This window comes from Delphinus delphis, chromosome 11 (genome assembly GCF_949987515.2).
Source record: "Delphinus delphis chromosome 11, mDelDel1.2, whole genome shotgun sequence".
NCBI lineage: Eukaryota > Metazoa > Chordata > Mammalia > Artiodactyla > Delphinidae > Delphinus > Delphinus delphis.
In genome coordinates, this window is record NC_082693.1 from 12608106 (window position 1) to 12635809 (window position 27704).

At 37.3% G+C, this 27704-nt stretch overlaps 1 protein-coding gene across 1 annotated transcript in view; it reads left to right on the forward strand.

Annotated features, from left to right (window-relative positions):
- Positions 1–27704, forward strand: part of PTPRO (protein tyrosine phosphatase receptor type O) — a 233036-nt gene that overhangs the window by 142922 nt on the left and 62410 nt on the right. Inside the window, exons 8-13 of the mRNA XM_069541225.1 lie at positions 2756–2952; positions 14755–14875; positions 15211–15404; positions 16354–16465; positions 20266–20417; positions 21584–21704. Coding sequence (XP_069397326.1) covers positions 2756–2952; positions 14755–14875; positions 15211–15404; positions 16354–16465; positions 20266–20417; positions 21584–21704 — 897 coding nt within the window. The remainder of the gene's footprint in view (positions 1–2755; positions 2953–14754; positions 14876–15210; positions 15405–16353; positions 16466–20265; positions 20418–21583; positions 21705–27704) is intronic.

The following is a 27704-nucleotide window of genomic DNA, read 5'->3' on the forward strand; positions in this document are numbered from 1 at the left end:
ATGTCTTTCAGTTATGGGCAATCTTTGACGTGACATCACTTGAGAATGAGAGCAAAGTTTAGTATCCAGTTCTTCCCATGAGGCTAAATATGTTTCATTAACCCAGGGATTTCCTTGTCTGCCAGCAGAGATCCACTGCAAGTTACAGGAAAACTCCCACAACTCCTCTGGCCATTAGCTCTTCCCTTCTCTGAATTTCTACTGTGTATCATAGTGCACAAGACAAAATACAGAGCTTCTCTGAGTGTGGTATTTTTCTAGATGTATTTTATTTGTGTACATCCTGCTTCTCATACCAAATTACAAAACCCTAGGCTGGGGTTAAACTCTTTGCTTATTTGTTAATTCTGTTGCACATTCGACAAACATTTATTGAACCATTTTCCAGTGTCAAGCACTCTGCCCTGTTCCTAGAGTATCCAGTTGACCAGAGCTGCTGAGAATGTGTCAGAATTGCTCAAACATATGATTATTTCAAAAAGATGCATATTAATGTTCATCTAGGAAAATATAGGGCACTAGAAATTTTGCTATTTCTCTGGCAATAAAAATCTTTTTAGAGCTTCAGATATGATGTTCTGCGGTAATGAGTTATTCAGGTGTACTCTGTATATGCCTTTGATTTTAAAAGGATACTGGGGGCTTCCCTGGTGGCGCAGTGGTTGAAAGTCCACCTGCCGATGCAGGGGACACGGGTTCACACCCCGGTCCAGGAAGATCCCACGTGCCGCGGAGCGGCTGGGCCCGTGAGCCATGGCCGCTGAGCCTGCGCGTCCGGAGCCTGTGCTCCGCAACGGGAGAGGCCACAGCGGTGAGAGGCAACAGCGGTGAGAGGCCCGCGTACCGCAAATAAATAAATAAATAAATAAATAAATAAAAGGATACTGAATTTGTGTAGTTTTGAAGGTTTTACTCAGAGATAAAAATTAAGGTAGAAATTTACATTAGTCTCCCAATAGCCTCATGAAGGGAATATTTCTCTTATCCCCATTTGTCACTTGAAAAAAAATACTGAGTCACAGAAAGTTTAGCAAATTGGTGTCAGAAGAAGAATTAGATTCTAGAAATATTTAATAGCAAAGTCCATTTCCATGGAGCCTGCAGTGACCTATTATCTTGGGTTGATTATCGGGTCAGTCCTAATGTAAAGACATTAAGTGAGTGAATTCATTTTGCCTTCCCCCACCTCTCTCCATGCCCCCCACTACCCCAGTAATCATCATAACAGTAATAACACTTCACATTTAGATAGTTCTCTAACACATTATAATCTCATTTGATCCCATCGACAGTCCTGTGAAGTAGACTAATCAGAGAGTATCATGATAAGTTATCACAAAGCCCCAACCCAGGAGACAGGAGTTCTAGGTTGGTTCCCAAACATTACTAGCTCTGTGACATTGGGAAGTTCATTCACATCTCTGGCCTCCAGTTTCCTCATCAGTAAAACAAAGCATTGAAAATCTAAAGTCCTTTTCAATCCTAACATTCTATGATTTGTCCATTTGACAGATGCAATGACTGAGATTCAGTGTAGTTAAGTCATTTGCCCAAGCTTGCATTGCTAATAATGAGCAAAACTGAGTTTGGGGCCAACTTTCCTGTCTCCAGACCCATGCTTTTCACTCTTTCATAGTGATCCAGGAAGTTTTATGCAGGGGTTAAGAGCATGGATTTTGGAACCAGACTTCCTATGCATGAATCCCAGCTCTACTTCTGCTATCTCTGCCTCGATTTCCTCATCTGAAAGTGAAATCAATCCTAGTACTTATCTCGTAGGTTAGTTAAGAAAATTAAAGGATTAAAATATGTAAACACATATAAACTTAAAACAGAGCCTGGCACGCAGCGAGTCCTACCACTCTTTGCCATCATCATTATTATTATCCTTTTTATTGTTGTTTTTTCCCTTACCCAATTAACCATGAGCCTGGGACTGCCCTTCCCAACAGAGCCGCTTTCTCCTTCCCCTCTCCGGGGCTCAGGAATACAGCTTCCCATGAGGGAACTGAGAAATGTACACTAAGCAAATAAAAGAAGTTGCACGTTTGCATTTTAACAATGCCTTTCAGGAGATAATAATCACCTTAACATTTCTTGGGTCCTCATGATGTGTCAGGCACTGTGCTAATAACCACTTTGGAAATTTAAGAGAACAAAGCTAATGGCGGGCACTTTCAGGGAGATATTTTATAATGAGGAGCCCACCGTGTCCTCAAATTATCAGCCAGGTTTCCGCCAGCTTCTATAATTGAGCCCGTCTGTTGCCTGTTTCTTCTCTAAGGTAGTCACACCCTGCCTCTTTGATCCTGCTGTCACCAAATTAAAAATTTTCCCATGATTGTGGTAGAGGCTAATTTGAATCTCAACATAATTATTTCTAGAGACTGAAGATCGTAACAGCAAAGGAATTATAAATACTCATGAAATGCCACACTGCCACACATACTGTTTGTTAAAAGAGAAGTAAATTCTCTCTGGTGAAGAATTTACCAGAATAATCTCAGAGGCACGTAACAACTGAAGTGGAGCTTCTGTCTCTCAGTACTGGTTTGGTGGCTGCTGCCAGGATGTTGCTTAGGTCAAAGGGGAGGTCACCCAGTGGAGACTGTAGCTAAGCAGAGAATGTAAAGACCTACCAGCCTGGCTGCCAGTATTACTTGGAGTATCTCTGTAAGGACAAAAGGGAAACAACACGATTTTTAGAACTAGAATCTTGTACCTCAACCAGCTCAGCGTCTGATTTGATGTCCAGGTCCTTCAGGAGAGTGGATCGAAGAACTCACTGAGAAGCCCCAGCATGTGAGTGTCCACGTTCTAAGCTCAACCACTGCCTTGATGTCCTGGACGTCTTCCCAAGAAAACTACAACAGCACCATCGTGTCTGTGGTGTCACTCACCTGCCAGAAACAAAAGGAGAGCCAGAGGCTAGAAAAGCAGTACTGTACTCAGGTAAAGGAATTGGAAGGGCAGACTGGCTCACTCACCTCCTGCAGCCCAGCCTCGCGGGGGATGCAAGGGGGCCGCCAATGGCAAAAAGCTGTGCTGAGGTCTCCCAGGTGCGTCCCCGGCAGTGTTACCAAGAGTGGGAGAGGAGCTAGGAAATCAATGCGCGAGGCTCTTCGATCACAGTCGCCTTCCTTTTCCCTCTTAGAACTACCATCTTCCTTTTACTTAATTCCTCATTCAAGAGAATATACTGCACATCTACGATGTGCCGGGTACTGGGATAGATGGTGAGGATCTAGACAATTCTTACACGTCTTGCTTTGGCTGAGTTTATAATCTAGTGAGAACAATGGTAAGTGAACATATAATTACTGCAGAGTATAAAATAAGTCCTAGGCTAAAAGGAAATGATCGAGAGGTCATATGAGCTCGCAGAAAGAAGGGCATGAATAAATATGGATTGGGGCAAGAGGATTTGGAAACTGCTCAGAACTTCCCCCAGGGGAGGAGATAACGAAGCAGAAGGTTTGGGGGAGGTTTTATTTGCTTGTTTTATTTTTTTCCCATTGTTTCTTGTTATTTTAACTGTAAAATAAGGCATGCTCACTGAAAAAATAGTTCAAAAATTTAAAGTACATAAAGTGAAAACTACCCCCTCACTAATCATAACTGAAGAGTTTTGAAGGATAAATAGGCGTTAGCTGAGCACAAGTGGGGGGGGGGGGGTGGGAGGGGCAAGTGGAAACACTTGGGAATCAGTAGTTCTGGGCGTGGCTATGGAATGAAATCCACTCCTGATCTTCAGTCCTGAATGAAATCACCAGCCTGGGTCCCGGAGCAGACTTTGCTCTCAGATGCCCTAAATACCCACAGGAATCCTGGAGCCCAGTCCTGTTTTCCTAAAACCTGGATTTATTCTTTTCATAAGATCAAAGGTACTGATTCTTGGTGTCTTACAAACACAGTATTTTCTTGCCTAAAGGAAAAAAATTAAACTTTCAATTTGTGTGGAGTACAGTGGAAATATAATACGCAGTCAAAAAAGATGTTTGCTGTGTGAAAGCTATTTAGAGTGTTTCCATTTATCCCATGAAAATTAGGCATTTAGCGTAATTCAAAGGGTGAAAAATTTTTAATTAATAAGATGAATTCAGGAATCACGGCCTTTGGAGCTCTTGAAAGCCTTAGAGGGCTGAGATAAGCCCAACTTGAAGGTGAGGCTATCTCTCGGCTTGAATTAATGAGTAAATATGCTAAACAGTTCAGCTAGTAATCACAGCTCACTGAGAAGCTTATTAGCTTCCTTCCCTGAAGGTATGCAGCGTGGCTGACTCTGCATTAATAGAAAATGTGTCCTGCCTGCAGGACATGACCTAGAACTTGACTGCTCTCAGGTGTGGTTTTTCTTGTCCCACCTAATGTGTAAGTTACGTATGTTAACATAGAAGCCAAAGGCTAAAAGTATAAATAGATATTGTAAATTATAAATGAACCAGAAAAGGCTGGTCTAAGTGCACTTTTTTTTTTTTTTTTTTTTGCGGTACGCGGGCCTCTCACTGTTGTGGCCTCTCCCGTTGCGGAGCACAGGCTCCGGACGCGCAGGCTCAGCCGCCATGGCTCACGGGCCCAGCCGCTCTGCGGCATGTGGGATTTTCCCGGACTGGGGCACGAACCCGTGTCCCCTGTACCGGCAGGCGGACTTTCAACCGCTGCGCCACCAGGGAAGCCCCTAAGTACACTTTGACAATGGCTTCTTGAAATGTAGACATGAAGCTGTTAAGGATTATAGGCAAGGAGGACAGTATTTGAAGTGGAGGGTGGAAACTAGACCACTAGTGCTAGGCGTTATCTCAATTACTGCAAGAAGATTGTGTTATTATTACATCATCATCATTACACACACACACACACACACACACACACACATTTTCAAAGAAGGAAACATCAGTGCAAAAATCTCAAAAATTGGCCTAGATCCATGTACCCATTAATCAAAGGAATCCAGAAGACATTCTCGCCAGGATTGGTCTGACTTAGGTTATTTCTTGAAGCAAGCATTATCCAGAAAGAAAAAAATAATAACATTTCTTTAGTTCTACAGTCAGTGGTACGGTGCTATGTTAAATAGAAAATTCAAAACGCAGCTCAAAAAGAAGAGTGATTCCAAAGCCAAACACAGATGAATAATTAATCACCATGTTTCACTCCCTTATACTTTCATTCTCCTTACTTTTCCTCTACCATCATCTCATCACCCGTACCACAGGATCATTGCTGTACCGATTACCTAGATCGTTCATGAGATTCGCCGCTATTGCCCCTGATCCTTCCCACAGCTTGATTGATTTCTGTGTTCTATAGCGGGTCCTGTGTGAGATGCTAGAAATAAGAACAAATTTGATTTGAACCTTGACTTCATGAAGCTTAGAGTCTGGCCTTCCGTGTAGGTACATTGGTACCCCTTAATTTGAATTTGTCCTCATTATATATATGTTCTTCCTGTCTGGTTTCTGTTTTGTGTGTGAGTTTATAAGCAAATGTTCGTGGAGAAGGGAGTTTTGTGATGTAACCCTTCTAACAACCATTGTAGTGCTATTCATTAATAAACCTACATTGATATGTTAAACGTAAAGCCAGTGCCCAATGTTTTATATGAAGGACCCAGTCAATTCTTTGAAGTAAGTGTGCTTCTGGCATTTTCTCCAAAGTCTCACACACAGTCGTGAACTTCAGAATTAAGAAGCATCATGTAATATATGGATATGCATTTATTTTTATATGTGATCTGCTTGGTCCATAAAAGTTCGGTGACAGTTTATAGGAATGTATAATAACTAAGTGACTAAATCAGAAAGAAAGACCAATCGATCTATTAGCTTTACGAAAGAGGAAATGATAGAGCTAAGAGGCCGAATATTTAAAAGACCTGCCCAAAGTCACACAACTGATTAGTATCAGAGCTGAGACCCCAGCTCAAGTGATCTGACTTCCAGGCGAGTGTTGCTTCTGGCGGATTGCAGGTGATATACTAGGGGAAGGTCGCCCTCACCGCTCATCCTGATAGAGTCAAGAGTACTGACTAAAAGCATAGACTCTAGAATTAAACAGACTTGGGTTTCAGACCTGATTTTAACAGCTTCCAGCTCTGAGTCCCTTTCTTTATAAATCTTAGCGTCTTAATCTGTAATGTAAGGAGAAGCATAACCTACCTCATAGAGTTGTAACAAAGATAAAAGGACTTGATGCTTAATGCAATGTCTGGAACATAGTAATGTGCACCAGATTGTTAACTTTTATTATTATGCAAACCTAACTGAATACTTTTTGTATCAAGGCAAGAAGATATAGAGGTTCTAGAGGTTCTCTGTAGAAAGCAGAGTAACTGTAATGAATGTACAGAAAGGGCTAATGGAAAGAGGATCACCTAGTATAGAAATAAGACCATTTCAGACTGAAAGGAACTCTCACCGTCATCTGGTTTAACCTCGTTATTTAACAGTCTATCAAATATTTCCTATGTTCTGTGGTACATCTTTCCTTCTATTTCTTCAGCTGAGGAGGGATAGGACTGGTGCCTAGCTGGAGGTATATTAGGCTGAACCGATTCTCTGGAATGGAGATTAAGCCAGTCAGAAATGAGAGAGAGAAAATATTGGATTGCAAAGATGGGGTGAAAATGAGGGGAGGAGTGTGGAGTAATCTTCTAGAGAATAAAGCACATGTTATTTAGTAAGTAGCATACAGGAGCATTTCCCCTTCCCACCTCCAGTCCACCTCTAAATAAGTCCAGGATAAATAAAAAGGTACGAAGGAATAGAAGTGATATAGGTAGCTCAGCAAATATTCAAAACTTAGGGGGAAATTAGTTTATAATTTGTCACCAAGGTCTTGTGCAATATCATTTGCCTTCTCATGTTTTTAGTAGTGTAATATATATACACATTGTTGGTTCTTATTTTTTTTTAAGGCAGTGTAATTTTTCTAAGATGAACTTATTATGAGAGTATATTTAAGTGGTTATGATTCCAGGAAGTCATTTGAATAATTAAAATCAACAACTGCCTAAAATATTATCAAACCAAAGAAACTTTAACCTCACCCTGAAACAATCTACACTCTGTGTTATTCTAAATATTCTAAATGAGTGATTAATGAGCAAGGTTCGATTTGCAGGTATGTTCACATGTCTACAATGTTTGTGAAGTTTAAAAGAAAAGTTTGGAGTAATGTCGATAATATAATACCTATATGGTTCAATATCATATTATTTGTGTATATATGTATCAAGGAGGGCCTAGAAGATTGCCTGCCAAAAAGTGGGTAATGGTGAGAGGAGGACAGAAAGACTTCCAATTGACTTCATTTGCTCTTCTATGGTGTGAGCAATTTTTACAATGATCATTATTAGTTTTATTACTTAAAAATACATTCTAAAGAGATAAAACAGTACTGCTGGCTCTGCAAAACATGTGTTCTTATGCGTAGTTTGTCTCTTCAGGAAGTGCTCTATTAGATGAGATGTCAAACTCTGTTTAGATGGCTTCCAGGAGAATCAAAATTCTAGAACATGGGCAAGAAATACTGACATGAGTGTAAATAGGAAAGAAAAGGTGGAAATGCTCATTTATTAACTCAGTTTAATCTTATTTTGATCAAGTTATTGGAAAAGAAACTTTGGTGTGCTGTTTCCTTACTTACATGTAGAACAAGTTGTACCAGTTCAAATTATACAATTTCTACTGTGTAGAATCATTGTTTAGTATTGAAAAAGTTTAACATTTATATCATATAACCATAACTATGTTTTTATAGTTTTATATAACATGTTATATATATATGTTTTATATATATGTTTATATATATGTTTTATATAAAATGTTTTATATAACATTTATATCACATAAACATAACTATGTTTATTCTTAAACTCATGATGAGACACAAAAAACTTACAGCATAGGTAAGTTGTCAACAATATTCTTCTTCATTGATTCATGCTCCTTTCTGTAGCAATTTTACAATTTTAGGTACTCGAGATGCCAAAAAGTTAATGAGTAGTAAGAGTTAACTTTATTGATACTCTAGTTTAAGGATCTAACACTCTACTAGGTATGTTACCTATAGTTTATCAATGAGGAAGTCAAGGTAAGAATTATAAAGAGATTAAAAATTACAAATAAATTCCCATGCTTACAAGGTGTGAAGTCAGGATTTGATCTCAGGCAGTCTAATAGAGAGCCTGTGTTGGTTCCACTAAGCAAAACTGTCTAAAATATCAGAGGCACTAACGGGCAAAGGAGCACATTTCTTAACCTATTAGTTAAACATCAATTCTTATGCATGCCAACATTCAATATTAATAAATACATTTTACTCATCTGTCTGTTCACACTACTTTTCTCTATATGGTATTTTTTCCATAGCTAGAAGATTTTTTAAAAAGGAACAGTAGAAGAGCTCATCTAAATGAGAGATGTTCTCTACAACATTATTTTATTGGGTCACAGTAGCCTTGCAAAGTGCTAACTGCTATTACCTTTTTTTATTGAAGTATAATAGATTCACAGTATTATATTACTTTCAGCTATATAGCATAGTGATTCAATATTTTTTTAACATTTTTATTGGGGTATAATTGCTTTACAATGATGTGTTAGTTTCTGCTTTATAACAAAGTGAATCAGCTATACATATATATATGTATATGCCCATATCTCCTCCCTCTTGCGTCTCCCTCCCACCCTCCCTATCCCACCCCTCTAGGTGGTCACAAAGCACCAAGCTGATCTCCCTGTGCTATGCAGCTGCTTCCCACTAGCTATCTGTTTTATATTCAGTAGTATATATAAGTCCATGCCACTCTCTCACTTTGTCCCAGTTTACACTTCCCCCTCCCCATATCCTCAAGTCCATTCTCTACGTCTGTGTCTTTATTCCTGTCCTGCCCCTAGGTTCTTCAGAACAATTTTTTTTTAAGATTCCATATATATGTGTTAGCGTAGGTTATTTGTTTTTCTCTTTCTGACTTACTTCACTCTGTATGACAGACTCTAGGTCCACCCACCTCACTACAAATAACTCAATTTCGTTTCTTTTTATGGCTGAGTAATATTCCATTGTATATATGTGCCACATCTTCTTTATCCATTCATCTATTGATGAACACTTAGGTTGCTCCCATGTCCTGGCTATTTTAAATACAGCTGCAATGAACATTGTGATACATGACTCTTTTTGAATTATGGTTTTCTCAGGATATATGCCCAGTAGTGGGATTGCTGGGTCATATGGTAGTTCTATTTTTAGTTTTTTGAGGAACCTCCATACTGTTCCCCATAGAGGCTGTACCAATTTACATTCCCACCAACAGTGCAAGAGGGTCCCTTTTCTCCACGCCCTCTCCAGCATTTATTGTTTGTAGATTTTTTGATGATGGTCATTATGACCAGTGTGAGGTGATACCTCATTGTAGTTTTGATTTGCATTTCTCTAATGATTAGTGATGTTGAGCATCCTTTCATGTGTTTGTTGGCAATCTGTATATCTTCTTTGGAGAAATGTCTATTTAGATCTCCTGCCCATTTTTTGATTGGGTTGTTTGTTTTTGTGATATTGAGCTGCATGAGCTGCTTGTAAATTTTGGAGATTAATCCTTTGTCAGTTGCTTTGTTTGCAAATATTTTCTCCCAATCTGAGGGTTGTCTTTTCATCTTTTTTATGGTTTCCTTTGCTGTGGAAAAGCTTTTAAGTTTCATTAGATCCCATTTGTTTATTTTTGTTTTTATTTCCGTTTGTCTAGGCGGTGGATCAAAAAGGATCGTGCTGTGATTTATGTCATAGAGTGTTCTGCCTATGCTTTCCTCTAAGAGTTTTATAGTGTCTGGCCTTACATTTAGGCCTTTAATCCATTTTGAGTTTATTTTTGTGTATGATGTTAGGGAGTGTTTAATTTCCTTCTTTTATTCCAGTTTTCCCAGTACCACTTATTGAAGAGGCTGTCTTTTCTCCATTGTATACTCTTGCCTCTTTTATCAAAGACAAGGTGACCATATGTGTGTGAGTTTATCTCTGGGCTTTCTATCCTGTTCCATTGATCTATATTTCTGTTTTTGTGGCAGTACCATACTGTCATGATTATTGTAGCTTTGTAGTATAGTCTGAAGTCAGGGAGTCTGATTCCTCCAGCTCCATTTTTCTTTCTCAAGATTGTTTTGGCTATTAGGGGTCTTTTGTGTTTCCATACAAATTGTGCAATTTTTTTTGTTCCAGTTCTGTGAAAAATGCCATTGGTAGTTTGATAGGGATTGCGTTGAATCTGTAGATTGCTTTAGGTAGTACAGTTATTTTCACAGTGTTGATTCTTCCAATCCAAGAACATAGTATATCTCTCCATTTGTTTGTATCATCTTTAATTTCTTTCATCAGTGTCTTATAGTTTTCTGCATACAGGTCTTTTGTCTCCTTAGGTAGGTTTATTCCTAAGTATTTTATTCTTTTGGTTGCCATGGTAAATGAGAGTGTTTCCTTAATTTCTCTTTCAGATTTTTCATCATTAGTGTATAGGAATGCAAGAGATTTCTGTGCATTAATTTTGTATCCTGCTACTCTGCCAAATTCATTGATTAGATCTAGTAGTTTTCTGGTAGCATCTTTAGGATTCTCTATGTATAGTATCATGTCATCTGCAAACAGTGACAGTTTTATTTCTACTTTTCCAATTTGGATTCCTTTATTTCTTTTTCTTCTCTGATTGCTGTGGCTAAAACTTCCTAAACTATGTTGAATAATAGTGGTGAGAGTGGGCAACCTTGTCTTGTTCCTGATCTTAGTGGAAATTTTTCAGTTTTTCACCATTGAGGACGATGTTGGCTGTGGGTTTGTCATATATGGTCTTTCTTATGTTGAGGTAGGTTCCCTCTATGCCTACTTTCTGGAGAGTTTTGATCATAAATCGATGTTGAAATTTGACAAAAGCTTTTTCTACATCTATTGAGATTATCATATGGCTTTTATCCTTCAATTTGTTAATATGGTGTATCACATTGATTGATTTGCATATAATGAAGAATCCTTGCATTCCTGGGATAAACTCCACTTGAACATGGTGTATGATCTGTTTAATGGGCTGTTGGATTCTGTTTACTAGTATTTTGTTCAGGACTTTTGCATCTATGTTCATCAGAGATATTGGCCTATAGTTTTCTTTTTTTGTGACATCTTTATCTGGTTTTGGTATCAGGGTGATAGTGGCCTCGTAGCATGAGTTTGGGAGTGTTCCTCCCTCTGCTATATTTTGGAAGAGTTTGAGAAGGATAAGTGTTAGCTCTTCTCTAAATGTTTGATAGAATCCCCTGTGAAGCCATCTGGTCCTGGGATTTTTTTTGTTGGAAGATTTTTAATCACAGTTTCAATTTCATTGCTTGTGATTGGTCTGTTTATATTTTCTATTTCTTCCTGGTTCAGTCTCGGAAGGTTGTGCTTTTCTAAGAATTTGTCCATTTCTTCCAGGTTGTCCATTTTATTGGCATATAGTAACTTGTAGTAATCTCTCATGATCCTTTGTATTTCTGCAGTGTCAGTTGTTACTTCTCCTTTTTCATTTCTAATTCTGTTCATTTGAGTCTTCTTCCTTTTTTCTGGATGAGTCTGGCTAATGGTTTATCAATTTTGCTTATCCTCTCAAAGAACCAGCTTTTAGTTTTATTGATCTTTGCTATTGTTTCTTTCATTTCCTTTACATTTATTTCTGATCTGATCTTTATGATTTCTTTCCTTCTGCTAACTTTTGAGGTTTTTTTGTTCTTCTTTCTCTAATTGCTTTAGGTCTAAGGTTAGGTTGTTTATTTGAGTTGTTTCTTGAGGTATGATTGTATTGTTATATACTTCCCTCTTAGAACTGCTTTTGCTGCTTCCCATAGGTTTTGGGTCATTGTCATCTGTTTCTAGGTATTTTTTTATTTCTTCAGTGATCTGTTGGTTAGTTAGTAGTGTATTGTTTAGCCTCCATGTTTGTATTTTTTACAGTTTGTTTCCTGTAACACAACCATAGTGTTGTGGTCAGAAAAGATACTTGATACGATTTCAATTTTCTTAAATTTACCAAGGCTTGATTTGTGACCCAAGATATGGCCTATCTTGGAGAAGTTCCATGAGCACTTGACAAGAAAGTGTATTCTGTTGTTTTTGGATGGAATGTCCTATAAATATCAATTAAGTCCACCTTGTTTAATGTGTCATTTAAAGGTTGTGTTTCCTTATTTACTTTCATTTTGTATGATCTGTCCATTGGTGAAAGTGGGGTGTTAAAGTCCCCTACTATGATTGTCTTACTGTCGATTGCCCATATTATGGCTGTTAGCATTTGCCTTATGTATTGAGGTGTTCCTGTGTTGGGTGCATAAATATTTACAATTGTTATATCTTCTTCTTGGATTTATCCCACGATCATTATATGGTGTCCTTCTTTGTCTCTTGTAATAGCCTTTATTTTAAAGTCTATTTTGTCTGATATGAGAATTGCCACTCCAGCTTTCTTTTGATTTCCATTTGCACAGAATATCTTTTTCCATCCCCTTACTTTCAGTCTGTATATGTCCCTAGGTCTGAAGAGGGTCTCTTGTAGACAGCGTATGTACAGGTCTTGCTTTTGTATCCATTCATCCAGTCTATGTTTTTTGGTTGGAGCTTTTAATCCATTTACATTTAAGGTAATTATCGATATGTATGTTCCTATTACTATTTTCTTAATTGTTTTGTTTGTTATTGTAGGTCTTTTTCTTCTCTTGTGTTTCCTGCCTAGAGAAGTTCCTTTAGCATTTGTTGTAAAGCTGGTTTGGTGGTGCTGAATTCTCTTAACTTTTGCATATTTGTAAAGTTTTTTAATTTCTCTGTCGAATCTGAATGAGATCCTTGCTGGGTAGAGTAATCTTGGTTGTAGGTTTTTCTCTTTCATCACTTTAAATATGTCCTGCGACTCCCTTCTGGCTTGCAGAGTTTCTGCTGAAAAATCAGTTGTTAACCTTATGGGGATTCCCTTGTATGTTATTTGTTGCTTTTCCCTTACTGCTTTCAATATTTTTTCTTTGTTTTTAATTTTTGATAGTTTGATTCATATGTGTTTCAGCGTTTCTCTTTGGGTTTATCCTGTATGGTACTCTCTGTGCTTCCTGGACTTGATTGACTATTTCCTTTCCCATATTAGGGAAGTTTTCCACTATAATCTATTCAAATATTTTCTAAGACCCTTTCTTTTTCTCTTCTTCTTCTGGGACCCTTATAATTCAAAAATGTTGGTGTGTTTAAGGTTGTCCCAGAGAGCTCTCTGACTGTCCTCAATTCTTTTCATTCTTTTTTCTTTATTCTGCTCCCTGGCAGTTATTTCCACCATTTTTTCTTCCAGCTCACTCATCTGTTCTTCTGCCTCAGTTATTCTGTTATTGATTCCTTCTAGAGTATTTTTAATATCAGTAATTTTGTCATTCATCACTGTTTATTTGCTCTTTAGTTCTTCTAGATCCTTTTTAAATGTTTCTTGTATTTTCTCCATTCTGTTTCTGAGATTTTGGATCATCTTTACTATCATTACTCTGAATTCATTTTCAGGTAGCTTACCTATTTCATCTTCTTTTTTTGGTTTCTTTTTTTTGATGTGTGGTGCTGTATTCCTGTCTTACTGGTTGTTTGGCCTGAGACGTCCAGCACTGGAGTTTGCAGGCAGCTGGATAGAGCTGGGTCTTGGTGCTGAGATGAGGACCTCCGGGAGGTCTCACTCCGATTGATATTCCCTGGGCTCTGAGGTTCTCCTTTTGGTCCAGCAGTTTGAACTCAGAGCTCCCACCACAGGAACTTGGGTCCAACCTCCGGCCTGGGAACCAAGATCCTGCAAGCCGGTTGCTGGGCGTTCCTCCTGTCCCCTTAGGTGTCCATGGTCCCCCACTGATGCCTGGTTAGTGCCCTAGTTGTGAGGATACGTGAATTCCACATCCTCCTAGTATGCCATCTTGACTCCCGGAATTAGCTTTTCTTTATAATGTTTGGTGGAATTCCCCTGTGAAACCATCCAGTCCTGGGCTTTTGTTTGCTAGGAATTGTTTTTTTTTTAATTACAAATTCAATTTCACTACTAGTAATCAGTCTGTTCAGATTATCTGTTTCTTCCTGATTCATTCTTGGCAGGTTGTCACAGTAGCCTTGCAAAGTGCTTACTGCTGTATCTTGCTGCTTGGCCTGTATCATGGAGTAGAGGACAAAATGCTAGGCTTCCAGTCCCAACACTGATCTAGATATGTGATCTTGGCTATTCTCTAGCTTCACTTTCTTGATCTGTTAAATGAGAGATTTGGACTAGATAATCTCTGAGGTAATTTCCATCACTATAATTAAATATTATATGCTTCTAAGTGATGAGAGACTAAAGACATTCCTGCACTGATCTTTGCATGTAATCAGCTGACACTACAATTTAGGATGTCAGACTATCCTTATGTTATTCCTGATTTGATTATGGTTAGAGGCTGATGTGTTTCTAGTGTACATAGTTACAATTGACATTGATGGGTATAAAGCAGTTCACGGGGCTTATTAAATCTAGCCTTAGAATTTGAATGTTCCGGGTTTCCTCCAGTGCTCATATAAACTATATATCATGCTAATTTTGAAATTTGACCTTCCTCAGCATAAGTAAAGGCTTCTGGATTTCAGAGGCATTTGTGATTTCACAAAGTGTCCCTGAAAACGATGTTAGCCTCTGTGTCACATTCTGAAAGCCCAGCTCTAAATAAATCTTATTGGGTGTTTGGTTTGAAGGTGAACTCAAGCAAATCTATTATTGAAAATCTGGTTCCTGGTGCCCAGTACCAGGTTGTGATGTACCTAAGAAAAGGCCCTTTGATTGGACCACCTTCAGACCCTGTGACATTTGCTATTGGTAAGTTGCCAGCCACAAGAATAATACCTTTATCAGAGTACTATTTGGAGGGGTGCAATTTCTAAGCTCAAGTCATTATCATCATTTATGGGAGGTCCATACTTGTTCACCCAATATTCAACCTTCAGAGTAATTAATGATTACAATTGTATACCTGGAAGCCATCCTTAGCATCCATTACTTGGGAAAAAGAAAATCTCAGGCAAATATTTTTAGTTTTTAATGATTGTATCAGAAGAGTGAAAAACCTAGTTATTAGGTAGCAGTGTGAAGCTATTGCTAAGATATTAAACATTCCTTCTTGACTTTCTTTTTTCACTCCCCTCCCTTCTTAGTTCCAACTGGAATAAAGGATTTAATGCTCTATCCCTTGGGTCCTACAGCAGTGGTTTTGAGCTGGACCAGACCTTATTTAGGAGTGTTCAGAAAATATGTGGTTGAAATGTTTTATTTCAACCCTACAACAATGACATCAGAATGGACAACTTACTATGAAATAGCAGCGACTGTCTCCTTGACTGCATCCGTGGTAATCTTTCCTTAACCAGCTGTCACATTTTCCTGTGTCAACAGACATGCTTTCATGTACCAAATGTGTCTGAAAAACTTATTATGTGTTATGTAAATTAGACCGTTTTGTAAATACACACAGGTAGCTTGCTACTTGCAAGGTTTGGGGTTGTTTTTGCTTTTAATTTTTTTGTTGTTTTTTGAGAAAGAGAGAGAGAGAATTGTGTGAAACTAGCTTTCACTCTTAATTGAGTGTATTTGCTAATTCACATTTTAGTAGACCTACCAAGTGCTTATTGTTTCTCTCTGCTCCTGAGGAAGAAAACACAGGAGATTTCCTCTAGTCATTCAATAATTAGTTGACACTACACAACTCTAATGATGGCTCTTCTTGACATTGAAACATCAGTTAAATACCAATAATGTCAGGCCCTTAGAGGATGTTCTTCAAGAGAGCAGGAAAAGATTGCTCTTTCTGAGACTAGAATAATTTTAAAAGTGCAGGTCAGCTACAGGTCACATACAAATTACACAATTGTCCTCTACCCAGTTGACAACTCTGGTGATTGCCACCCAATATGGATGCATCTTTATGGTCCATGCTGGGAGAATATAAAGTTGTGAAAGGTTATTTGCCTTAGAAATCGGAGGCCATGTACATACAGTGACGTACAAATAAATACTAATTCACTTGTGTAATATAACTTAGGAAACTGCAAAAGGAAACCAATACTGAACGTATTTGACTCTATATCTTTTGATCACTTTTTTAAATATATTATATTGTGGTACATCATTTTATTTACACGTCATCTCATTCCAAAAAGAATATTTTTAATGGGAAATGGGAAATACAAAAAGGCAAAAGGAAATTAAAAATTATTTTTTCATAGCCTGAGAGAAGTACATAACTGTATTCCAAAAATATGATTTTCCCTCTTAGTCTTTTGTCTTCTTGCTTTTTTCAGAGGATAGCTCATCTGTTGCCAGCATGGTACTACAACTTTCGAGTTACCATGGTAACATGGGGAGACCCGGAACTGAGCTGCTGTGACAGTTCCACCATAAGCTTCATAACAGGTGAGTGTGTGGGAAATGGTCCCATGAGGAGAGATCACTATTTTGAGGAAGTTCTGAGGGGACCCATCTCCAGAAATTGCTAGTCATTCACCCAGGACCGACTGAGTATCAATTTCACAGAAGATGATATACTTGATTCTGAAAATTTATTATTTGTTTAAATAATAGCCTTTAGAAATTAAAATATAATTTATATCCTGAGTTACTGTCCTTAATTTCTTTTTATCCTGAGCCACTGCCCTGGATTTATGCACCCCTGTTCAGAATCGATTAGACTCGAGATGCGGCAGGCAGAGCTTTCAGCTTTACACCACACTCAAATGATTTTATCCATTTTGATAATTGTATTTGGTAGAGTGCCTCCATTTCCTTATTAATTAAGCCATTTTCAAAGTCACAGGCTGACTGCAGTACTGTCCACTGCAGGAATTGAACCAGACCTGGAGACACATAAACTTGGGTGTGTGGGTCACACGTTTGCCACCTTCCACCTGTAAACTCCAGCAAGTTAATTCTTCTAAGCCTCAGTTTTTTTCACGTGAAAAATAGGGATGATAATAGTATCTATAATCTGCTATTATTATCTATTGTTACTTCCCAATTAAAAAAGCTACTTAGCAAAATACATGGCACAAAGTTTAAGTACTCACAAAACTGTTAGTGTTGGATCCTCAGAGCCTAAGATTATGTAGGTCACTATCATATGGCAGAGACAGCAGAGGTGGGCAGAGGTAACAACAAGAAGAGGAAATTCATCCGAGAAACAGTAACCCTTATTGTCTGAACTAAGATTTTTTCAAGAACTTTTGATGGTTCTGCAAAGCCATAATTAAATTTATATTGATGGGCTTCCCTGGTGGCGCAGTGGTTGAGAGTCTGCCTGCCGATGCAGGGGACATGGGTTCGTGCCCCGGTCTGGGAAGATCCCACATGCCGCGGAGCGGCCGGGCCCGTGAGCCATGGCCGCTGAGCCTGCGCGTCCAGAGCCTGTGCTCCGCAACGGGAGAGGCCACAACAGTGAGAGCCCGCGTACCGAAAAAAAAAAAAAAAAAAAAAAATTATATTGAGAAAAGAAAAGAGAAAGATATTGTTTAGGTGAAGAATAATTTTGTCAAAATAATTTACTCACTGGACTTCTAGCTTTACCCTGTTGAGATTTATCCATTAAAAAAACAATGGAAAGAAATTAATCATGTGAATTCTTACACAATCAACTTACATAGTTCATGACTGTTGTTTACTGGCCAATGTCAAGAGCTTCCTTTGTTCCAGATGTTAATAGTAATATTAAAGTAGAGAAGTGAAAGACTACCATAAAAAGAGAAAATACCAATTATTTGACAAGTCCTGTTAGCCTTTTTGACTATATTCATAATCACATACTTAATTATAATTAAACTTCATTGTATCAGTAATTCATACACTTAACTTTATTGAGATTAACACTCTGAGAATGCTCTTTCCTTCTCAGACAGAGCAGCTGTCTGGAAAAAGCCCAGACGTCACATCTGATCACTTGATTGAGCAGCCTTGACCCTGCTAATTTCCAGCTGTAGAACTTTGAGCAAATTATCTTAATGATCCTGGACTTGTATTTTCTCACTGGTAAAACTCAAAACATTGCCTAACAACTGGCTAATGAAACAAAGCTAAGCGTAGGGAACTTGCTGTAGTGAGCCAGGACACTTTCTGGACAGAGTGTTCGTGGTGTCTCCCAAGGGGGACATCAGAAATGGAATATTAATAGGATTTGGAGTTCTGGACTCAAATGGTTTAGGTGTGCCTTTCTAAGTTGGGAACTACCTGGGAATGGGCAAAGGTCATGAGATAAGAGTTAGGTGGACAAAGCAAGTCTGGATATGTAAACTATGGTTAATAAGCAAGCTACTTGCCTAGGTGAGAAGTCTATTGTCTCCAATAAATTGATCTTTGGGAATTTCTTATTTTTCCCTGGGACCAACCACTAAGTCATGCTGACACTGGGGATCCACAGTGTTATCTAAGTGTATTGACACAGATGGTCTCAATTCTCACATCTATAAAATGGGCATAATAATACCTCATAGGGTAGTGTGAGAATTAAATTATGTAATCTAAATCATTACTAAAATACATATGGTAGCTGAGTTTTATTTTTATACCTGTATCTAAAACTAGTTGAAATTTTAGCTTTTGGCCAGGGGGGGCTTTCTTCCCTCATTTCAATTTTAAAGCAAATAAAGACCTCATACTTTACTTTCGTATGTTTTCCAATTGTAATCCAAATTGCCAAATTGTGTGGGAATAGGAATAAAATACTTGAATAAGGTGCGATTTATTAGAACCTCAAGTCTCTTATCTTTGTTAGGCAGTTTGTCTGCAAGTCAAGTTCCTAATTATGCTAGTGTACCAAATAATGTTTAATAAACAAATAGTGACATCTGGTGGCCTTTCAGCAATATGCTGGATTTGAAATCAACAACATGGAGTATAAAAATGTGAAGACTTCATACCTGTGAGCTTTGCAATTTTAAATATGTTTGCAATTTTAAATATGTTCACTCAAATTAGAACTTGAGAAAATATTCTTTGAAGAAATATACATATAGGTTCTTGTATATAGTGAATTATATAAAAATATGTTATAAGGCTATAAAGAAACCAGGGTTATTTTCCTTTATTCAAGTTTTCTGCAATATGATATGGGTTTGTGCTACTTATTATAGACATGTTGATATTTCAAGATTTTATTGTCAAACATATAGAAATGCTACTCATACTTAGCATGAAACAGAAATATGTTTTTTACTATTACCATCTCTTTAGTGAATAATTGTATCTGAAAGCATAGATAGTTATGAATGTCTGTTATACGTATTAGTGCATGTTAAGGAAAATAAGTCTTTTTGATTTGTAGAAATTCTCCTCCAAACGTTGGTTGGTTTGGGACTGTATCTTGGAATAGGACACTTGACTATCTTCAAACCAACATCACATGGAATGTAAATTCAACTGTGTATTTGTTAAAATCTTCAGAATTATCAGTTACTTTAAAAAATAATTCAAGTGTGCTTTCAAAGCTTATGTATTATAAAGCTTGTGATGAACTCTCCTCCCCTATCAGAATTGTTTTAAATTTAAACGTGTAAAGTTATAAAATAAATTCATAAACTCAGTGTCAGGGAGAATTAGGTTTTTAAAGTTAAAAATCTCTTCCTTCCCTCCCTTAATACTTGCTTCAGCAACTTTTATTTAGAGCCTACCTTCCGCGAAGCGCTGCGCTAGACACGGTCAATGCCATTGTCTTGTTATCTTATGGACATAATATTTATTTTTCTGTTCCTCTACTCATTGATCCTACTGTTCTTTATTCCCGTAAACTTCTTTGCTGCCACAATAAAAAAGATTTATTTTTACAGGACCCCAGAGTTTCTAGTGCTGCTTGGAAAATAAGTTCACCAGTGCCTAATAATATTAATTTATTGATCCAACAATAAATTAACCCCAAATTTGACCCAAACATGTGAACATTGTTGGAATCTTGTAAATGAAATTTATGTAAAAAACCTTGCTCTCCTCAGGTATAGGTCTGGCTGTCTTGGGTCTGAGCCATACAAGGTAGTGTCCCACAAAACAAGTGCCCACCTCATACCACCAAACTTCACTATATTATCGACAGGTCCAAGAGTCCCTAGGACCATCATGAGGTGTGAATTTTAATTCTCTAAATTAACTCTATATGGAATTTCATGCTCTGTTGATAAGTATTTTAATTATTCATAGTCTCTTATACTAAAGTGTAGTTCTTTCCTCCCTCATAGCCCCAGTTGCTCCAGAAATCACTTCTGTGGAATATTTCAACAGTCTGTTATATATCAGTTGGACATACGGGGATGACACTACTGACCTCTCGCATTCTAGAATGCTCCACTGGATGGTTGTTGCAGAAGGAAAGAAGAAAATTAAAAAGAGTGTATGTATCTTTGATTCCCAGTATTGGGCATCTGTTGAAAACCATGAAGCAAACATTTATTGAGACATCAAAAAAATATTCGTGTGCCAAGGGGCACTGTTTTCGGTTCTGGAGACAGGATAGTGAACAAAAATTAAATTCCTTCTTTCACAGAGCTTAGCTTTTAATCTTTAGTAGTGAGTAGTAATCATTGTATCTATTGATTATTGATTTCACCTGTGTTTAAAGTTATGCCAGAGCTTTTTCTTCAGGATACTAAACATTTTCAAGAAAACCATAGTTATTTCATTATTTTCTCCATATATCCCCAACACCTAAATATACGGATGTGTTGGAAATACAAATTTCTTTTCTCCTGGTTTATTAAGCTTTTTGTTATAGTATTTAGGGTACCAACTAAATGACTGTAACAATATATTTTTTTAAGGCTGTGGATTAAAGAATGTCAACACCTATGTCTCTCTCATAGTACCCAGCACTAACAGGGCACCTCTGCTGTGAGGGATCATCCAGGGGTCCAGATTCTTTCTATTTTGCTGCCGCATCTGCCACTATGTGTAGTCCTCATCTGCACAGGCAAAACTTCCTCATCTTTACAGCCATATTCCAGCCCACAGGAAGGGGAAAAGAGAGGACACAAAGGCCCAGCGCATACAGGGTGTGAACAAAACTATAAGTTGCCCATGGTACCTCCTCTTACCCATGGTTGGAATGGGGTCACATGGTCCCCACTAGCTATAGAAGAAACTGGGAAATATAGTCTTAGTTAAGAAAGCAGATGTCCATAGACATGGTCAGGTTTCTTTTGAGCTTCTCAGCTAAGGCTGAACAATGTTCCTATTAGTAAAACCAAGCAATTGCTTTTTCTAAAATTTGCTGCGAATATGAGGGGAAAAAAATCAGAGCAATACCCATTCCAAACAAAGGAATTAATCACAAAAATGTCCCTTTATGTATTGTGCCTATTTAGGGCTACCTTGCATTTGGCTCAGCTGAGAAATTTATATCATGTTCAGAGGAAATAATATATTCGTAAGGCTTAATCAACTGTAGATTGCAGCACAGAACAGAGAGGGAACATCTGTGATAGCCCTGTAGTTGTTTGGAATGGTATTCTAGTTCAAGGCCATTAGAAGCTTAAACCCTCCATTCTGATGATCTTGCAGGTAACGCGCAATGTCATGACCACAATTCTCAGCCTGCCTCCGGGAGATATCTACAATATCTCCGTAACTGCTTGCACTGAAAGAGGAAGTAATACCTCCATGCTCCACCTCGTCAAGCTAGGTAAGAAAAGTACACAGGTGTGTGTGTGAAAATAATCATGCTGGGAGAACTAGTGTGTGTATCTCTTGGTTTAACATGGTCTTCGCAACTCAGTGAAATAGAAAAAAAAATGGTTTGCTGTCTTTTATAAGTACAAAAGAGACTTAATACTATCAAAAGAGTACATTCAACTTATAAATTTCTGTGAGTGCAGTGTTTACTGTGCTGGAGACAAGAGTGTTCATCATTCATAGTAAGGCTAGAGGAACCAACAGGTCTTAGAATTTTAGAGATGGATGGACCTTAGCTGTTATCTAGTGCCGTGTTCTCAACCCTGTCAGACACCATTCCCCTTTTATATAAATATTATGCAATGCCCTCATTAATATCTTACATTGAAAGTCATAGATAAAATAATCCACATGTTGATTTTTTAAATTTGATATAAATCCTAACTCTAATTCAAAATCAAAATAAAAGAAAAATAATTTATAAAAAATAATATGGATTCCCTATGTATATGTTCAGGTACAGATTTTAGCTATTCTAAAAGTCATAATGGGACTACCTGATGACTACATACAATGAAAACGAATAAACGTGGGTTTGCAAGAAGTAACAGGATCAGTAGTTCTTCCATACAGGAAGTATAAAAATAAAGAAATGAATAAATCTGTATTAATTAATTTATTATTATTAATTAGAAATAAATTATTTAAGTAATTAAAAATAAAGCATATAAAAGTACAGGTGGACCCTAGAATAAAACCTAGAGTTAGGATAAGTAATAAGAGACTAGACAAATTTGCCTGTGATGAAAGAAAGAGGGAAATAACCTTAATTAAAGTAGAGATAACATGCTGAGAAAAATAATAAGCCGTGGATGAGGGAAAATGAGGAAACTGATATTATGGCAAATGAGCTGGAACTTATTGTGTAGTGTCAAAATAATTATTTATATTACGAAAAACAACTTGGAATGACACTATATGACACAAAACACATCTCCTACATTCAACAATCTACCATGTATTAAAGTAAATAGTTTCAGGTACTTAAAGGGACCTCAGAAGTAATATCCTATAATCAGCTGCAGGCAAAAGAGGACAGATGGGCAAAAAGTTGGGGTTATCATTCTCAAACTGATACTCTTGGGGCAGTATCAGTTTGAGAATGATAACCCCAAAATAAATGCAGTTCAATATGTAATTTTCACAGCAGAGATCTCATCATTTTTATAGTTGAAAATTTTAAATATATACATAACTAGACATCATGAAATCATTTCATGATCCATACAAATATTGAATCAGTATGTTGTACACCTGAAACTAATACAATGTTGTGTGTCTATTATAAATCAATAAAAAATAAATGTATATGGCAATAAAAATAAATTCAAAACATTTAGTTCAACTTACTGACATCACAGTTTCAGATATCTGCTAATTTATATTCTGTGTCTGTCTGTAAAAGTTTCAAATCGTTTCTGTTATTACACATGTTCATATGTGCAGCTATAAGTAAAGAACAATCCAGGGTGTTTTATTAGTAGCTTAAATACCAGGAGCAGCAGCGCTGACAGCGATGTACCTTTAGAAAACTTGGAAAAGCCAGAACCAAACAAAACAATCTTTTCTTAGTATATCCACTAGTTGCATTTCTCTATAATTCAATGCATAAGACACAAAGCCTTAAATCTTTTTTGTCTCTTATTTGGCACAGTAAAAACTAAACTCTTGCACTGAAATCCTTTAGAATTAATTTGGTAATTGAAAATGCATGATGTACTAAATAGACACTATGGGCAGAAAAAGTGAATTATTGAGTAGGTTTTTTTAATAACATTTAAAAAAAATTTTTATTGGAGTATAGTTTATTTACAATGTTGTTTTAGTTTCAGGTGTACAGCAAAGTGATTCGGTTATATGTATACATATATTCATTCCTTTTCAGATTCTTTTCCCATATAGGTTATTACAGAATATTTAGTAGTGTTCCCTGTGCTATACAGTAGGTCCTTGTTGGTTATCTATTTTATATATAGTAGCATGTGTATGTTAATTCCAAGCTCCTAATTTATCCCTCCCCCCTCCATGTTTCCCTCTGGTAACCATAAGTTTGTTTTCAAAATCTGTGAGTCTGTTTCTGTTTTGTAAATAAGTTCATTTATATCATTTTTTAAAATTAGATTCCACATATAAGTGATATCATATGATATTTGTCTTTCTCTGTCTGACTTATTTCTCTTAGTATGATAATCTCTAGATCCATCCATGTTATTGCAAAAGACATTATTTTGTTTGACATTACAGCTGAGTAGTATTCCACTGTATATATGTACCACACCTTCTTTATCCATTCCTCTGTCAATGGACATTTAGGTTGCTTCCATGTCTTGGCCATTGTAAACAGTGCTGCAATGAACATTGGGGTGCATGTATCATTTTGAATTATGGTTTTCTCTGATATATACCCAGGAGTGGAATTGCTGGATCACATGGTAGCTCTATTTTAGTTTTTTAAGGAACCTCCATACTGCTCTCCATAGTGGCTGTATCAATTTACATTCCCACCAACAGTGTAGGAGTGTTTCTTTTTCTCCACACCCTCTCCAGTATTTATTGTTTTTAGACTTTTTGATGAGGCCCATTCTAACTGGTGTGAGGTGATACTTCATTGTAGTTTTGATTTGCGTTTTTCTGATAATTAGTGACGTTGAGCATCTTTTCATGTGCTTTTTGGCCATCTGTATGTCTTCTTTAGAGAAGTGTCTGTTTAGATCTTCTGCCCATTTTTGGATTGGGTTGTTTGTTTTTTTGATATTGAGCTGCATGTGCTGTTTGTATATTTTGGAGATTAATCCCTGTGGGTCGCTTCATTTGCAAATATTTTCCCTCATTCTGTGGGCTGTCTTTCCATTTTGTTTATGGTTTCCTTTACTGTGCAAAAGCTTTTAAGTTTAATTAGATCCCATTTGTTTATTTTTGTTTTGTTTTTTAAAATTACTCTAGGAAGTGGACTAAAAACAGATATTGCTGTGATTTATGTGAAAGAGTGTTCTGCCTATGTTTTCCTCTAAGAGTTTTATAGTGTCCAGCCTTACATTTAGGTCTTTGATCCATTTTGAGTTTATTTTTGTGTATGGTGTTGAATAGTTTTTAAATAACATCTTAATTCCATTTGTGTCCTTCTTCATGGCAACTTTCTTCAAAATTATTTTACATAACATTAAATTTTTTTCCAATATTAATTGCATGATAAAGTACTTATACTTATATTTATAGTGGATTTATTCTGATGCAAAGTTATAAATTCATGTGGAACGTGGGACATGGGACAATTTTTCTCTTTGGAACTTTCTTGATTTTTGCAGGACATCTAGTATTTCTGAGCCCTGCCCACCGAAGTATGGTTAACTTCCTCCATTGTGACTACTAAAAACATTTCTGCAAATTTCCAAGCACCCTCAAGGGGGCGGTACTACTCCTACTGAGAATCATGAGTAGAGTTCTTTCATGCACTGCACACAATCTGCTTTTCCCTAGCAGTCTATACTTGAATTCCAGGAATGTGGAGATCACCAGCTTCCAACATTGCACGATCTATTTATTAAGACAAAAAAAATCACCTGATTCCAACCATTCCAACTCTGATTTTGTTCTCTGTATGAATGTTAGTTCAAAACTTGTTTCCAGGTAACTGGAATTACTTGAAGATCATGCCTGTGTTCCCCAAGACTTTCTTTTCCCAAGCTTTATTAGCAGAAGCAACCATGAGTGTTTCTCGGGTTTCTAGATGCTTCCTCCAACTTATCTGGTTTGTTGGTCTCCCTTAAAGTACAAGTTCAGAAGTGGTCTTACCAAAGTAGTATTCAGTGGCCTATTGTATGTTTTGCTGTCATTTTTATGCGACATTATGGATGATCCGTGAAGCCTCAGGAATATGGGTTAAAGTCATGAACTGGGACAATTACACTCAAACAAATAGGAATGTGAGTAAGAAAACTGTCATAATTTCCCAAACTTATCATGAGGTTTTGAGTCTCCATGTCTCCCCATTAACAAACAGGACTGCCTAAACCAGTTTAGGAAGTTCCTTTGAGAGCTTCCCTGGTGGTGCAGTGGTTAAGAATCCGCCTGCCAATGCAGGGGACACAGGTTCGAGCCCTGGTCCAGGAAGATCCCACATGCTGCAGAGCAACTAAGCCCGTGCACCACAACTACTGAGCCTACACTCTAGAGCCCGAGAGCTACAACTGCTGAGCCCACAGGTTGCATGCCTAGAGCCCGTGCTCCGCAACAAGAGAAGCCACTGCAATGAGAAGCCCATGCACCACAACAAAGAGTAGCCCTGCTCGCCGCAACTAGAGAAAGCCTGCACGCAGCAACGGAGACCCAGCACAGCCAATAAAAGATATAAAATAAAAATAAATATTTTTTTAAAGTTCCTTTGAACTTTTCAAATAGGGAAGACACGTTCCCACAGCAATTATTTCTAGTGAATCATTACCCTTAGAATTGATAAGCTTTTCCACGTTGGTATCTTAATATCAGACAGAATATTACCTCTATCCTGTTCCTCTCTGAAAACAAGACAATCTTTATATAATGTGCCTGTCCTTAGCCCTTTTTTTCCCCCTGAAAATGAAATAACCCTACTTTTTATCCATTTGTCTAAAGGTCTATTTTCCATCCTACTAATGACATTATTGTGTTTTATAAGCTCTTTCAATTTTCTATAACACACACTACCTTGTCTGCTGTAGATGCTTAATAGATATTTGTTGAATGGAATTGAAACTATAGACCTCGAAGCTGAAATTAGTATTACAGTTAATATTTAACCAAAACAAGTTTCAGCTTTCAGAGAAGTGAAACATTTTGCTTTAGTAAGAACTGAACTGCAATTTTTTTCACAAAACATTCATTCTTGCCATTTTTATGTTTCTATACAGCATTCAGTTAGTATACATAAAAGTCAAATTAATTCTACTTTACAGAAAAATACAGCTTTGGCACCCAGATTTTCAGTGCTTGTTTAAATCAGAATGCCATCTTTAACCTAGGAGCAACACTGTTGAACCAACCCTGAGTTTAATTTCTCTGTATAGAGATCTCTTTGGAATGGCTCTACTTGCTGTCATGGAGGACAGGATCTACATCTGGAGAAAGAAACCAGAAATCCAGAACAACATAAATTAATCCAAGATGGCATGTACAAGGGTAGAAAGCTCTCAAAACAGTTGCCAAAATTTTTCAATTATTATGTCATAACAGACACCCAGAGAAGATATGTGCCATTAGTGGTGCCGTTTGCAAGGCTTTGAGCCAGTCATCCCATTAAGAATCTTAGGCTGCCAGCAGTTTCATGGTACTATTGGTGGTACGTGATGACAGCTCACTTTGGCAGTTAACACAAATGTCAATCAAATCTACACTAAGACTTGTCATTTTACAAGAGCTCGTTGGTCTGCATACAACCGCAGCTTCAATGAGCAACCAGTTGTAACTTCTAGTCTTGGTGAATCTACCTGGAACTCTGGAGAAACTTTAGGAGGATTTGATAAGCTTGCATTGTACAATCAGTTTTCCAACCTAAAAAAAAGGGGGGGGGGACGAAGGAGTGAGGAAAAGAATCAAGAATGAGAAAGAAATAAGAATGAGATTCATAAAATAGATCTATGGTAATAGAATATCCATTCATTAATTTATTTAACAAATATATGCTGAGAAACTTCTAAGCACTGCTCAGATGCCAGACTTCTTATCATAATAAACCCAAAAAGTTACGTTCATTTTCTGTTCACAAGGAGCTTACGATCTAGTGAAGGGAGAGATGGTCATAAGTGCTTTACAGAGCATTAAAATAGGGTAGTATGATGCAGATGGCTTTGAAGTAAAAGCTTTCTCTGAGTAAGCAACGAGAAGAGATCTGAATAGCAAGGATCATCCGTGAAAAGGTTGAGGAAGAGCACATAGGCAGAAAGAACAGAAGTCAGATTATATGGGACTTGCGGGG